The 13,911-nt window shown below is 48.0% G+C and overlaps 1 protein-coding gene across 1 annotated transcript in view; it reads right to left on the reverse strand.

Annotated features, from left to right (window-relative positions):
- Positions 1-781: 781 nt before the first annotated feature.
- The window catches only part of PMFBP1 (polyamine modulated factor 1 binding protein 1), a 42,535-nt gene continuing 29,405 nt past the window's right edge, over positions 782-13,911 (reverse strand). The window contains exons 10-21 of the mRNA XM_049703554.1: positions 13,390-13,630; positions 10,799-10,988; positions 10,481-10,634; positions 9,375-9,542; positions 8,973-9,110; positions 6,744-6,908; positions 6,018-6,185; positions 5,545-5,712; positions 4,622-4,725; positions 4,047-4,121; positions 1,621-1,859; positions 782-1,010 (exon numbers count right to left, since the gene is read on the reverse strand). Coding sequence (XP_049559511.1) covers positions 982-1,010; positions 1,621-1,859; positions 4,047-4,121; positions 4,622-4,725; positions 5,545-5,712; positions 6,018-6,185; positions 6,744-6,908; positions 8,973-9,110; positions 9,375-9,542; positions 10,481-10,634; positions 10,799-10,988; positions 13,390-13,630 — 1,839 coding nt within the window. The 3' untranslated portion in view covers positions 782-981. The remainder of the gene's footprint in view (positions 1,011-1,620; positions 1,860-4,046; positions 4,122-4,621; positions 4,726-5,544; positions 5,713-6,017; positions 6,186-6,743; positions 6,909-8,972; positions 9,111-9,374; positions 9,543-10,480; positions 10,635-10,798; positions 10,989-13,389; positions 13,631-13,911) is intronic.

A 13,911-nucleotide genomic window follows, 5' to 3' on the forward strand; every position in this document is an offset into this window, starting at 1 on the left:
AGTCAAAAGAGCATTAAAAACCAGACAATGACCATCACAATAGAAACCACCAGATGTGCCCATCACTCCTGCCTCACACTGCATTTCCAGAACTTGCCCTTCCCAAGGCCTAGCAGGGGCATCCTATATAACACATTGCTGCTATTAGCAGAAAATTTTCTTGGCTTTTGTTTGGCTGGGGAGGGAGGCAAGATATTTAAGAATTGCTATCAACTAGTGGGTTTCTTCCTTCACTTTTCCTTTCCCTTCTTCCAGAAATGCAAGCCCTTTCATTTCTTTCTCTTACTTTACCTTTAGCTATTTCAATTTTCTATAGACTAGAAATAGAAATTCTAGACATGTACTTAGTTTAACAAAATCCAGCCACAATAAAATAGTTTAGCTGTCCTTGGAGTTTGTTATAATGGAATTTTTCTTGTACTGAGCTGGCTGGGGAGAAAAATAAAATTGTTAAAAGAAGGAATATGGCAGCCAGGGAGAAAGCAGATGGCTATCTCTCCCTCCTGCCTTTGGAAAATGCATCATTTATTTCTCTTCCTCTCTTTTGGGTCTCAGGATTACTTTCCTTTCGGAGGTTTTTAGATATTTCTTTTTCTTCTTAAATTCCAGACAGAGATGGAAGGAATAAAAAAGGAACTAATTATCTCTTGTTGGTTTAAAAACGAATCCAGATAATCCAGAAGCTTGCTTTGGGAATTACAGCTCCCCTATGTATGTCAAAGAGAACTATATGTTTTAGAATTTAGGGAAAATAGGGATGAACACATTGCTGGGGACCTGAGGGGGCAGAATTGTCTGCAAGACACCACGAGCTCACTGAGGCTGCTGTGCTCATGTCTTTATTTTAGAGTTTGGGCCTGGAGATGGTAGTAGGGTTCCAAGGCTCACTCTGCCGCAGGAAGTAGACAAAACTCAATAAAACGTTAGCATCTTGCAGAATAGGCTTGGACCTTGACATATTCCGGTTAGAGCTGATCCAAGTCAAGAGAGGAATAGGAACTCACTGTCCTCTGAAAAACATGCATGGAAATGATGCTCAGGGCAAGGCGCTGATTCTAGCAATATGAGGAACCTGAGGGAACAGGGAGGAAATGACAATCTTGATTTGAGGAGAAATTAATGAAGTGATTTCTCAAGGACTAGTCTCGTGGCCAGGCAGCTCTGTTGCAGGTGACTTCTTACCTTGGGGGTACCATGGAGTCTACAGGTGGCAGAAAAGGTAGCCTTGGACTCAGGCCGAACAGGAGACCAGGGCATTCTTGTGAGGCTTCCAAAACACGTTAGAGGAGAAAAATGCCTATTCTGCCTGTTCCCTTCTTATCCTCACACCTCCCAAAAGGGACTGGGTCAGGGGAAGGGATAGGTCTGAGATAGGAGGCACTTGGGTAACATCAAAGATTCTTAAATCAGGATGAGCCTTAATTCATTTGCCTCCCCCTTTACAGAGGAGAAAACAATGATCTCTGGTCCAGAATAGCTAAGCAAAAGATTTGTTTTTTTCCCCTATTTGAATTTCCAATCCAGTGATCTCTTCAAAATACGTTTTTTTTTCTTTTTTGACCCAATGGACTAAGAAAGACAGCACCATAGTAAGTAGCAAAAGCCGCATGGTGGACATACCTGAGCAGTGGGGCATCCCGACAGACTTGGTGATGTCCATTCTTTGGCTCACATCTTGGGTTATCCCCCTCCAGTCCAAGGTGCCATACACTTTCCCCCTTGATGTGGGGTCTGTTTTGCTTGGCCATAGGGCTTTGGTACATACCCTTGAGGGCCCAGCTTTCAGCTTCTTCTCCTCTATTTCATTCTTTAGTTTCTTGTTTTCCTTTTGCAGATGGACCATTACATTGTGGAGGTGGCTGGGGAAGGAGAGGGAAGGACAGGTGGGTGTTTGGTCTGTTCCAGTTCCGTGGACGCCCAGTTCCTTCCAGAGCTCGTGCTCTCACGCATGTTCTGTGGAAATGGAGGCCTATGTGCATCCCCAGGAAGAAGCCCTGGCCTGGGGTTGGGGTGGACCCAGAATCAGCACTCCTGACCCACTGTGTCATGTCAGCTCTGGGCTAGTTTTCTTATCTGTTAGATGGGGACCATTGAGTCTGATCTGCCTTCTGGGGTTCATATAAAAATCCAGTTTGACAAATGATAGAAATTGGATTCAAAGAGCCAGAACAACTCTGATCACATGTCCTCAGTTTCTCACAGCCAGGCCTAGGAAACACTCACATCCAGTTCTGATGCCAAAGCCCAAGTTCTTTTGCCTCCCTTTGCTGAAAGGTTGAGAACACAGGGGATCCCAGCTCTGTCGAGAGCTTGGGCAAGTTACTTGTCCCCATTTTATGGAAGAAATGGCACCTCCAGTGTAGGTGAGGGGAAAGGTAACTGAGCATACCTCCTGTGGCTCAATAAATGGCAACTGTTAATACTAACAGCCTTATTTCTCCAAACCAGTGTTGAGAGAAGTGAGTGACAGTGGGCTCTGGAACCAGGCTTCCCAAGTTGGGATTCTGACTCTGCCACTTACTGGTCAAGAGACCATGGGAAAATTATGTAGCCTGAGTTTCTCCCTTTCTTCATCCTTAAATGGGGATTATACGTGCACTGAACGTGTGAGGTATTATGAAGATTAAATAAGTTAACACATGTAAAGCACTTGGAACAGTGCTCCTCATGAGTAAGCAATAAATATTAGTTGAGCTCTTGTTATTATGACTAAAAGATGGTGTTCCTTCAAATAGGGTCAAGCAAACTCAAGAATGAGTTCTTTGTGAGACAAACAAACAAAAAACCCAAAAAACTTGCCAGAACTTGGCACAATATAAGAAAAAGCCTGGTGCCCGGCTACCTTCAGATTCTGACAATTTCTCCTTTAGTTAAATCCTTTCAGAAAGTGTTTCTGTCCTAGTGAAATATTTTATGATATTTTCTAGAGGAAATCAAGTAGAGAATTCATCCTCAACTGCTTCTCTGGGCGTATTCTCTGCCCTCTTGCTCTGTATAAATCTGGCTGGCAGTGAAGACACCCCTTCCCTTGTAGCTCTTCATGTTGTTGCCATGCTCCTTGTGCCACTGGGCCTGGAGGTAGGGTCCTCGAATGCCCTCATTCCCTGGCTCTCTGCCACTCTCTCTGGTCCACTCCTGTCAGCATCCCTGATGCTTTCAGCATCCTGTACTTTTCATCCAAGCCCTGGCCCTTCAGTTCCTTGACCTCCTTATTCCAGTGATCTTTTCTTCTCCTTCAACCCAGACGCTTTCCTATGGTCCAAGCTCAGGACACAGCTTTCTAACTGGGGCTGCATGAATGGGTCCCAGGTGTGCTACGATACCTCAGCCCTTGGAGCAGGGTTTGGCACAGCTGCTGGTTGGTCACCTTTACCATAAGCAACCCCATCCAAGACCCTCTCAGTGTGTCAAACAAAGGTGTTCATTTTCTAAGTGTTCCCTGACAAAAGGTTGGGAAACACTGCCCTGGAACTTGTCATTACCTGTTACTATGCCACCTCTGAAATCTCAGTTTTAGACATCCATACTTTTGCCTCTGTTCCCAAACTTCCAACACTCCTCCCGTACCACACTCTATGCTGACCCAGCTTTGACCATGAGGGTGAACCAAGGCTGCAAGTAGATGGACCCAAATGACCACATGGGACAGAAGGACCCCACCAACCTTGACTGCTCACCTCATAGAGGTGTTCCTTCTATGTTCTATGTCCCTTTGTTTGGAGAGCTCTCCGTTACCACAGCTTAGCCACTACCCTAACTAATACAGTCTGCTTTTCAGTTCCTGTTTCCTTCTCAGCATTCTGACTTCTGAGAACTGTGGAAGGTGACAGTGGAGAGGGACATAGAGATGATTAACCCCTTTTTTTATTGTTGGTGAGGGGACTAAGGCCCAAAGAGGTCAAGTGGTATTGCCCAAGGTCACATGGATGCAGATTTGGGACTTGGGGTCTTTCTCCACATATCCAGTGAAAAAGCCAGCCCTGGTTCCTGGCTGACTCCTCTCCCTGGGGCCCAAGCTCCAGCCAGGGGGGCGTGGGATGACTTACTCCTTTTCACCAGTCAGCTTGGTGATATATTTGACCTGTTCACGGAGTTTGTTTCCTAGTTTCTCATTGGCGATCCTGTAATAAAATTCACGGAAGAAAAGAGTTCCCCAGACCCCTGTGGGTAAGAGCATGAGCTGGCTGAAAAGGACATTGGGTGTTCTTGGCGAGGCCTCTTCGGGGCCCAGACCCCCCGCTCATCCCCCCGTCCCCGGAGCTAGAGCCCTCCTAGCAGCTGGCAATTAAGAGGACCCTCTACACTCCCAAGCAAAATCACTGTGATCCCAAGTGAGTTCAGGGGATCCAGGCAGTGAAGCCCGACACCAGGCTGGGAAGAGGAAATCTGACCCACAGGAGCATCCCTTCCGTCTGGAAGCTGCTCCATTTCCAAGTGGGCGGGGCTTTCTGAACCCGCCTGAAGGGTTGCGGCCCCTTCATCTTATTCCCAGCATCTGGGTGTGGGCTGAGACTGGATCAGTTTCCCTGGAGGGCTGTGTGTGTGTGTATGACACTATTCTCTGGCACAGGTGTGATTCCAGCCCTTGGAAGCCTGCCTTACTGTTTTCTTCCGCACTTACTTCTGCTCTTTTGCCCATTGCTCCATGCTGGACATAATCTGATCGTTCTCTCGGTGCAGCCTGCAGGTGTCTTTAGGCGCAGACAGCTGGGACAGGCAACAGGACTTCGGTACAAGAAGTAAATGAGATAGTAAGGGGGTGGGAGCACAGGCCTGTCACCTCCCTTCTCCCAGATCAGGTCTCCTCTCTTCCTGGGAGAAGAAACATTGACTCTGCTGTCCAACCCTGAGGCCAGAGTTGGAATTGCCATTGCAGGCCTCCACCTCCAGCAGTGAATTATCACAAAGGTGACATCTGTGAGCAGACACCACTTATAGTAGAGACAAAGTAGGTTTGTACATTTATAATAATGATTTTCAGGCCAAAGGTAGCAAAGTGACCTATTCTAAAACAGCAATACATTAAGCCTTTTTAAAAACAGATGAAAGAAAAAATATCTGGTGGAAAGGGAGGACTTTTTTTCTAATTTGGGCAAAGGCCCTGTGGCCACCCCAAGGATATCCGGGAGCCTCCTGCTACAAACTTCACTGCTCAGAGAGCTGGACGTGCACAAAGAGCTCTTAGCCGATTCTACTGCAGGGTAATTGAAAGTGTCAGGAGGGGCTCTGGAGGGTGACTGAGCCGTGGATTATCTAAGTCGGGGCTGCTGGTGTACCTGACATGGAGATGGCATTCTCTCTCCTCTGGATTGGGACCTTTGCTCTGTTCAATATCTCTATCAACAAAGTCACGGGAAGATGGTTGGGTCGAGACAGCCGTTGTGGGCCTGGAACACCCAGACTCCGCTTTGTACTGAATAGAGGGGGTGTCCTTTCCTTGCTCCCAGGCACCCCCACCCCCACCAAAGGGTGTCTGTCACGCAGGCGGTCGTGGGATGTTCTGGGGCAGTGGGAGGAAGCGGCTGGGAGTTGAGGAGTGCCCACCTCCGTCCCGTCCGCGAGGAGGCTCTCTTTCAGGGCGCGCATTTCCTCCCGGAACGCCCTGAGCTGCTCCTCTTTAGCGGCCAGCACCTCGAGGTCCCTTTGGTGCTGCTTCTGCCACTGCAGCACCTGGTTGCTCATGTCCTCCAGCTTTTTGTCGAAGGCCTGCACCTGCTCGGTAGCGCACAGTGAGGAGGGAGACCCCAGCTTGCCACCCTGACCCTGGAGGACCCACGACAAGGCGGGAGGGAGCTTTCTCTGGGAGGTTCATGAGGGAGTGTTTTATTTCCAGCGGCCAGCAGAGGGCGCCCCTGCTCTGATAGTTGCCGCCTTCTTGAAGCTCCCAGAGCCCAGCAAAAGGGAGGGCACCTGTTAGCCGAAGGGACCGGCTCAGTGCGAAGTACACAGCTGTGGGGCAAGAAGAGGCCTTGGGGCCCTGGGCAGGACGGCAGCCGGGGCCCCTGGCCGCTCCTCACCTCTAGCTCACTCTGCTGCTGGAAGCCCTGCAGTTTTTTTAACTCCACATTCAGCTTTTTCATCCTCTCCTCGTAAGCAATGACTTCCTCTTCCAGCTGAATCTTCCTGTCTTGGGCCTGTGTCAGAATTTGGTGAAGACTCTTTGTCTCTGAGGTCGAATGACTGAGCTTTGGTAAAGACAAAGGGTTGGGGGGAGAACGGCTGTCATTGCGCTTGGGCCTCTGTGCTGAGTCCTGAATGGAGAAGGGTTCCACCAGTCCCACAGCCCCTACTCTCTTCTGCCCAGGGTGGCACAGACACACCTGGTCCTGGTCACCTCGCCTAGAGTCCCAGGGAGGGGTGAGAAGTGACAACGGTCAGTCTTCTGCATCTCCCCTGCCCCTCTCCCGTTTCCTCTCTTTCCAACTCTATGAGCTCATCAGCCAGGCATGATTAGCACAGGGATGCGGCATGAATTTCCCTGAAAAATCCAGGTCTTGGGAAAACCTTGCCCCTGGGTCACCCATGGGCAGAAAGACTTGTTAGATTTGGCCTCTATCCCCCTCTTCCCCAAAGCCTCACTAGGGAGAAGCAGGCCTTCTCTGGACAGACATCCCAGCCAATGCAAGGGTTTGCAGATGGCCTTGGTGACAGCCAGTTATGCAGGAAATTGACTCCTTCACCTTTCATGCTGCTGGGATAACTTGGATATTAAACAGCCCCGGAGATGAGAGGGTGTAGCCCACCTTATCCAGGGCCTGTGTTAGGTCGTCTTGGCAGGAGGCTGACTTCCGGCATACCTCCTCATAGACATCTTTACTGACCGTGGTCTGGAGGTATTGCTTCTCTTTCGCCGCAGCCTTGTCCAGCTGAATCTGCAGACTCGCCATGGTCTCCTTCTGAAGGATTATCTTTAGGGAGGGGGAACATAACTGTCAAGGTTCATGGCCGTGGAGGCATCCTCTGTGTCCACAGATGGACAGGCACAGGGCTCTCTCCTCCCTGCACTAACTACCTGCCCAGCAGACTGTGATAATGCCCACTTCCCCTCACTGTTGGAAGAGGAAGAGCTGCCTTTCCAGGTTCTTCTGCACCCCTCTCCCACACTTCCTTTCTAGATAGCATGTCTTCCCAATACAAGGAGTACTGGAAGTACTGGGCCATGATGTGTTAAATACACGAAAAGTCCCTTTCACAGACTCCGCAGCCTTTGACGTGTGCCAGCCAAGCATGGGTCCTACATTTGTAACTGGATGGTTTCTGTTAATAGTTAACTGTCTCAAGGTTAGGGTTACGGTTAGGATTAGTGTTAACCTGGAATCCAATTCTAGGTTAGGAAATATGATGCAACATTTCAGTGGTATGCATTATGCCTCAACTCCTGACATAATCCACTAGACTTGATGCACCATGAAAGCAGGACTGTGTGTGCTTTCTTCATCGCTGTATCCCCACTACCTGTAGCTCAGAGCATGGCATATAATAGGTGCTCACTAAATATACTAAATGATTTATTTGGACTGAATGAAATAGTGCATTGGGCAATACTAGGGATGAATTGGACATATAGTTCCGACAGAGTGTGTTTAAAATTGAAATATGGACTACCGATGAAAGGAAATGCAGTTTAGAATGCAAAACTAAGCCTCTTTCTAATGGCTGTTTCCATTGATTCAAAAAGCCTGTTATATGTGGGGCATGCTTTTAAAAAATTGAACATGCTTACACACACATAAACTCCTCCAGCCTCTGGATTCCCATCAAAGGAATTCTGAAATTAGTGCTTCTAGTTGCACATTTACATAACTCCCTTTCTTTTGGCAAATGTGATAACAGGCCTATATTAAATACTTAGGCAGTATTCCTTATATTGAAAGCAGTTCCTTGGGGATTTGAGTGATTCAGGCCTCAACTCTGGATCCCACTAGAGGAGAGATTTATATCTCTGAGTGACAAAACTCCAGAAACATCAGTGCCTCAGACCTCTGCTGTTTAATATGGCAGCCACTAGCCACATGAGACTATTTACATTTCAATAAAACTAAAATTAAACTTATAAATTCAGTTCCTTAGTCATACTAAGCCATATTTCGAGCAGTCAATAGCCATATGTGGCTAGTGCATATAGTATCAGGTAACTCTAATCTAGAACTTTTCCATCATCACAGAGAGTTCTATTGCGTAGTGCTATTCGTACACTTAGAATGGTCATAGTATTTTAAGATGAACTCTTTATTATGAAGGACTCAGAGCTGCTTGGTCTCTCATTTATAATTCAAGAGACTACCTAATCAAGATGCTGTATTTTTTTCTTGTCCAGAAATATGGAATGGGCTCATTTGGGGCAAGTATTGCCATTCAGGATGAAGGGAAAGAGGTCAGGTGGCAGAGCCAGATGATCCAAGTTCAAATATTGCTCCATCCCATCACTTACCAATTAGTCAGTCTGAGCCTCAGCCTTTCTCTCCTCTGTAAACCAGCAGATGGAAGGCATGCCAAGGACTTAAGTAGACGGTCAGTAAATGATGACTGAATGTGAGCACAGTGCCTCACGTACATTAGATGCCATTTACTCCTTTTGTCTTTATTCGTGTAATGAAATATAACCATGTCCCCTTTCATCCCATTTTTGTGCTTTGGGACTATTTTTGGAAGTGTTCCCTAGCAAATAGCCCCGAACAATGGGCTCACTCAACTCTGGTCTAAAATGCAACTCTGGAAGCCTTGATGCCAAAGCCCAGATGGTTTGGGGCTCCACCAGATATTAAATAAGACCTTCTACATGTGGAAGAAATACTTCTTGGCCAGCAAGTGGGTGACACTTCAGGAGGGAAGTGGGGGCTCCGGTGCCCCAGAATGTACATGGGCTGGGCAGTTAGTGGCATTTCTGTGATGGAGGAGAGCTAGGTGCCAACTTCAGGTCAAGGGTCATAGGGTTCAAATTTCTCACCCCCTTGGGGTTTCTGTCTACTCACCTTACGAGTCAGCTCCTGGTTGATTTGCTGGGTGCTGTTTTGTTTGCAGAGAGAGGAATCCAGTTGCGCAGAACATTGCTTTAACTGTGATTTGAGATTATCATTTTCCTCCTCCAACTTTCTCAAATTCTCCTTTGACTGCTCCCCAATTAAGGAAACAAAGCCCAGATGGAGGTGTTATCTTAGACTCCTGCAGAAGCCCCTCCTTCTGCCCTCACACACAGCTCCACCTTGCACCCCATGTATCTCAGGCCTTCTCTGCCCTCCTCACTTGTCTTTCTCACCCTCCCTCCCTTCTCTCCTGAAGTCTGAGCACCCTCAGCCTCTGTATCCCACCAGGCCCAGCTGGGCTCAGGTCTGGCCTTGGATTCTTAATCCCAAGGCTTCCCAGATTCTCCTCACCATCTTTTCTTTCTTTTTTCCTTCCTGTCGGAATATCTCGAGCTCTTGCTGCAGTAGCTTCTCCTGCTCTTTACTCTTTTTCAGCTGCTCCTTTTTCTCCTCCAGCAACCTGGTTTCCTCCTGAAGCTGTTCTTCTAGACTGCATTTGGAGGAGGCTTGCTTCCTGTTCTGAGAAAACAAACACGGGGCTGCAAGTCAGGCACCATATTTTTGCGGAGAAAACCCCCAGCCCAGACAACTGTGCACAGGGATGGCTGAAATAAATATGAGGACAGGGCTTCCCTGGTGGTACAGTGGTTGAGAGTCCGCCTGCCGATGCAGGGGACACGGGTTCGTGCCCCGGTCCGGGAAGATCCCACATCCCACATGCCGTGGAGCGGCTGGGCCCGTGAGCCATGGCCGCTGAGCCTGTGGCGTCCGGAGCCTGTGCTCTGCAACGGGAGAGGCCACAACAGTGAGAGGCCCATGTACCGCAAAAAAAAAAAAAAAAAAAAATGAGGACAACTCCTTGGTTATTTAGCGTGTTTAATAAAAAAGTTTCCTCTTAGGTTCAGCAACAGTTTTTCTTTGTTCAATTAGAAATACCAACTTATTTTATTTATAGATCCAGGTCCCACTTACTTACCAAGTCTTTCCACATAAAATACTCTGAATAAATTTTTAAAAATCTTAGAAAAGCACAAAAGGAATAATTCAAAGTTAAAAAACTTTAAATCAACTGAGAGGATAGCTTTTGAGTCCTAGAAAAAGAAATAATATTGTCGTTTGACTGTTTTTAAGCTTGGCCCCTGAAAATGCTTATTATTGGTTGTGGGAACTGGAGCTGCCTGGCTGGCTTAGCATTCTAAAACAAATTCTGGACAAGTAGTTTGCAATGGATTGGTGGTGGCATCTTCCCAAATAAAGAGCAATGCAATTTTTTTTTTTTTTTTGGCCACACCGCTCAGCTTGTGGGATCTTAGTTTCCCGACCAGGGATTGACCCAGACCCTTTGCAGTGAGAGCTCGGAGTCCTAACCACTGGACAGCCAGGGAATTCCCAAGAGCAATGCATTTAATCTGAAACAGAGCAAATGCTTGAGCTGGCTGCCTACTTGCCCTCCACACCTGGTGTTGAATGTGATTTATACGATCTAGCAGGTCATTCAGTTTTACATCCTGCTCAGTCACTGTCTTCTGAAGCTGCCTCTTTTCCTTCTCTGAAATTTCAAGCTTTCTGGAGAACTCAGATAATTCTGATGTCAGCTCCTCTATCCGTTTCCTAAAGCAAAATGGCAAAAACAGGTGGATGGACTTCAGGGTCCACGTCGGTGGACTGTGGGCTGGCTGCCCGGGGCTTGCTACCCAACTCCTGGGCAGCATCCCACAGGGTCCCAACTGGCTTACGAGGGACAGAGACTCTGTCTGAAGGGGAACCTGTGGTACCTGCTGGGCGCGAGTTCCTCCTCTGCCATTAGGGAATCCTTCTGCAGCTTCTGAAGTTCTCTCCGGAGCTCCTGGATGGTCTCTGCCTTCTGCTTCTCCAGGCAAATGCAGCTTTGCAGTTTCCTATGGCAATCCTCCAGGTTACCCTTTGCCAGAATGGCTTCTTCTTTATATTGGGCTGCTTGCTGAGCTGCAGAAGACAGGAGATAGCCCGGGGCATGTCCATGTGTGAAGGGAGTATGTGTGAAGATCAGACTCTCAAATGAGACCAGTTAAAAAGTCTGTTCCTTGGGGCTTCCCTGGTGGTGCAGTGGTTAAGAATCTGCCTGCCAATGTAGGGGACACGGGTTTGAGCCTGGGAAGATCCCACATGCTGTGGAGCAACTAAGCCCGTGTGCCACAACTACTGAGCCCGAGCTCTAGAGCCTGCGAGCCACAACTACTGAGCCTGCATGCCACAACTACTGAGCCCATGTGCCACAACCTACTGAAGGCTGTGCACCTAGAGTCCGTGCTCCACAACGAGAAGCCACTGCAATGAGAAGCCTGCACACCACAATGAAGAGAAGCCCCTGCTCACTGCAACCAGAGAAAGCCTGTGTGAAGCAACGAAGACCCAATGTAGCCAAAAAAAACAAAAGTCTGTTCCTTCATTCTGTGACTTACTTCAATTTCCAATCTGTCCTCATCTCTCTCTATCTCATTATCACTCCTAAGGAGCTCTGATGAATTATCTGTCTTCAACTACCCACCAGCCGTGAACTCCTTCTTGAATAAAATTAAATAAATTGGTTGAAATTGCTTGGTATCTCTTCTGCGACTCATCCTGTCATTGAAGACAAATCCTGACCCTCATAGAGTTTAGAGTCTAGTGAGGGAGCTGACATAGAGAACACAGTAATGTTAAACTCACACTGACTGTGAACTCAGGAAGGAGGACCAAAGCGGGGAAGTACAGTTGGAGATGGACTTATGGAGGAACAGAGGCTGAGCTGGGCCTTAGAAGAAGGAGAAGAAAGGGAATTCTCGGGGTGGGGGGCACAGTGAAGGGAATGGGGAGGGCATGTGGGAAGATGATGGGAAGATATCAGCTTAACTGGAAACGAAAGTGGGAAGGAATGGTGAGAGACAGAATTGAGGAAGTGGATGGACTAGAGGGGGTTTTGGAGGCTTTCTCTGAAAGCCTGAGAGAAATGTTTAGACATGATTTAGTGGGTTCTTGAGTAGGGACCTGCCATAAAGGAAAGAGTGCTTTAGGAAAATTGGAATGGATTAGAATGGAGAAAGACTTCTGACAATATCCTTTTAGCCCACGTCCTTGCCTCCACTGGGTATGAAGGAGTAAGGTGCTTACTGGGGTTTCTCTACACCAAATATCTCCCCACTTCCGGTAGTTTCTCCTACCATTTCTACTTAAATATCACTTTTCTCTCCGTTTTTTTAAGCCTGGGATACTGGAAGAAAGATGGTGTCACTACGGAGATAATTATACACCCGGAAGAAGGGAGGAGGATTTTTTTTAATAGGGAAGAGAGTAGGTTCAGCTTTGGGAATGTTGGGTTAGTGGGGAAGGTGGGTTGGTCAGGTGGAGCTAGTCTCTAAAGACAAGACTGACCAGGTGCCAAGTCAGGGCTGGGGCTCTAGGCATTGGAGTCACCTGCAGAGAAATGCAGCTACAAGGAGCAGAGGCGCTCACCAAGGAATGAGTGTAGAGAGGAGAGGAGAGGGCAGAATCTTAGAGATGGGTGACCACTGTCAGGGCAGGAGGAAAAAGAGGAAACAGTGGTGAGATTTATGGAAGAACAAGGGAACTGTTGTGTCTCCAAAGCTAATAAACAACCGTTGAGGTGCGGGGGACCAACAGTGTGGACACCCAGAGAGTTAGAGGAGGGCGAGGAAGGAAGACGTGCTTTGGACCTTCTTTTTTTCCCCCAAATTGATACATCACTCACATAACATAAAATTTATCCTTTTAAAGTGTACAGTACAGTGGTTTCTAGTAGCCTCACAAAGTTGTGCAACCATCAACATCTAATTCCAGGACATTTTTATCACTCAAAGGCAACCCCATTTCCAAGGCAAGAAGTTACTGGTGACTTCTGAGAAAGCACTTTGGGCAAAGGAGCAAGGACACAACCCACACTGCAAGCAAATGTGTGTGTAGACCAAAAAAGGAGAGTGTTAAAAACCAGGGAAGGAAGAAATGAATGGTGTGACAAAGGTCCCAGAGAAGGTGGAGAGGAATGTGGTACAAAGAAGCAAGGTACAGAGCCCTGTGCTCTCCGTGGTGAGGAAAGGAGAGGACCTTCAGCTGAGGCTGCAGAGAAAACGGTGGGCGTGTGAGAGCAGTGGTCTGCCTTCCCAACCCGAGCACCTGCTGTGTGATGGGGGCTTCAGAGAAAAGGTAAGGTTGGGGTGAAGGAAGGAGCTTAGAGGGCGGTCCTAACTGCTGTGAGATGAGATGAGATCATGAGGAGATCGGAGTGAGAAAGCGGTGAGGGAGAGGGACACAGCCATTTGGGGAAAGGAGGGGGCTGCTCTGGCCCCATGGGTTGGAGTGTGTGGGGACAGTGCTTGCCCGGGGGCCTCACCAGCCAGCCTGTGCTGCTGTTTGGCATCTTCGAGACAGTCCTTCAGCTTCTTGATCTCAGCTCCCAGGTGCCCATACTCGGCCTTGCACTTATCCCGTCTCTCCTCCTGGATGGCAACTTCGAGTTCTCTTGTCATGCATTGCTGCTTCTCCAACTCCATCTCCTTTTTTACGAGGGTGTTCTTAACCTGCGCCAGGTCCTTCTCTAGCTCCTGCAGCATCTCATCTTTCTCCTGGAGGAGCTGAGGAAAGCAAAGTGTTAATGCTGATAGAGGCCTGAGCAGCGGCAGGGCGAAGTCAGTTAGAGACTGTCTTGAGCCCTCTTCCAGCCACCGTCTTCTCTTGCCTGGATGTTGCAATAGCCTCCACCTGGGCTCCCTGCCTCCCTGTAGCAGTCAGAGTTGGGCTTTTACAAATGCGAGTCAGATCTTGTTATGTCTCTGTTCAAAACCTCTACTGGGTCCATCTCAGAAAAAGACCAAAGTCCTTACAACGACATCCCGGGACGCTCATGATCTGGTTC

This window comes from Orcinus orca, chromosome 20, assembly GCF_937001465.1.
Source record: "Orcinus orca chromosome 20, mOrcOrc1.1, whole genome shotgun sequence".
Taxonomy (NCBI): domain Eukaryota; kingdom Metazoa; phylum Chordata; class Mammalia; order Artiodactyla; family Delphinidae; genus Orcinus; species Orcinus orca.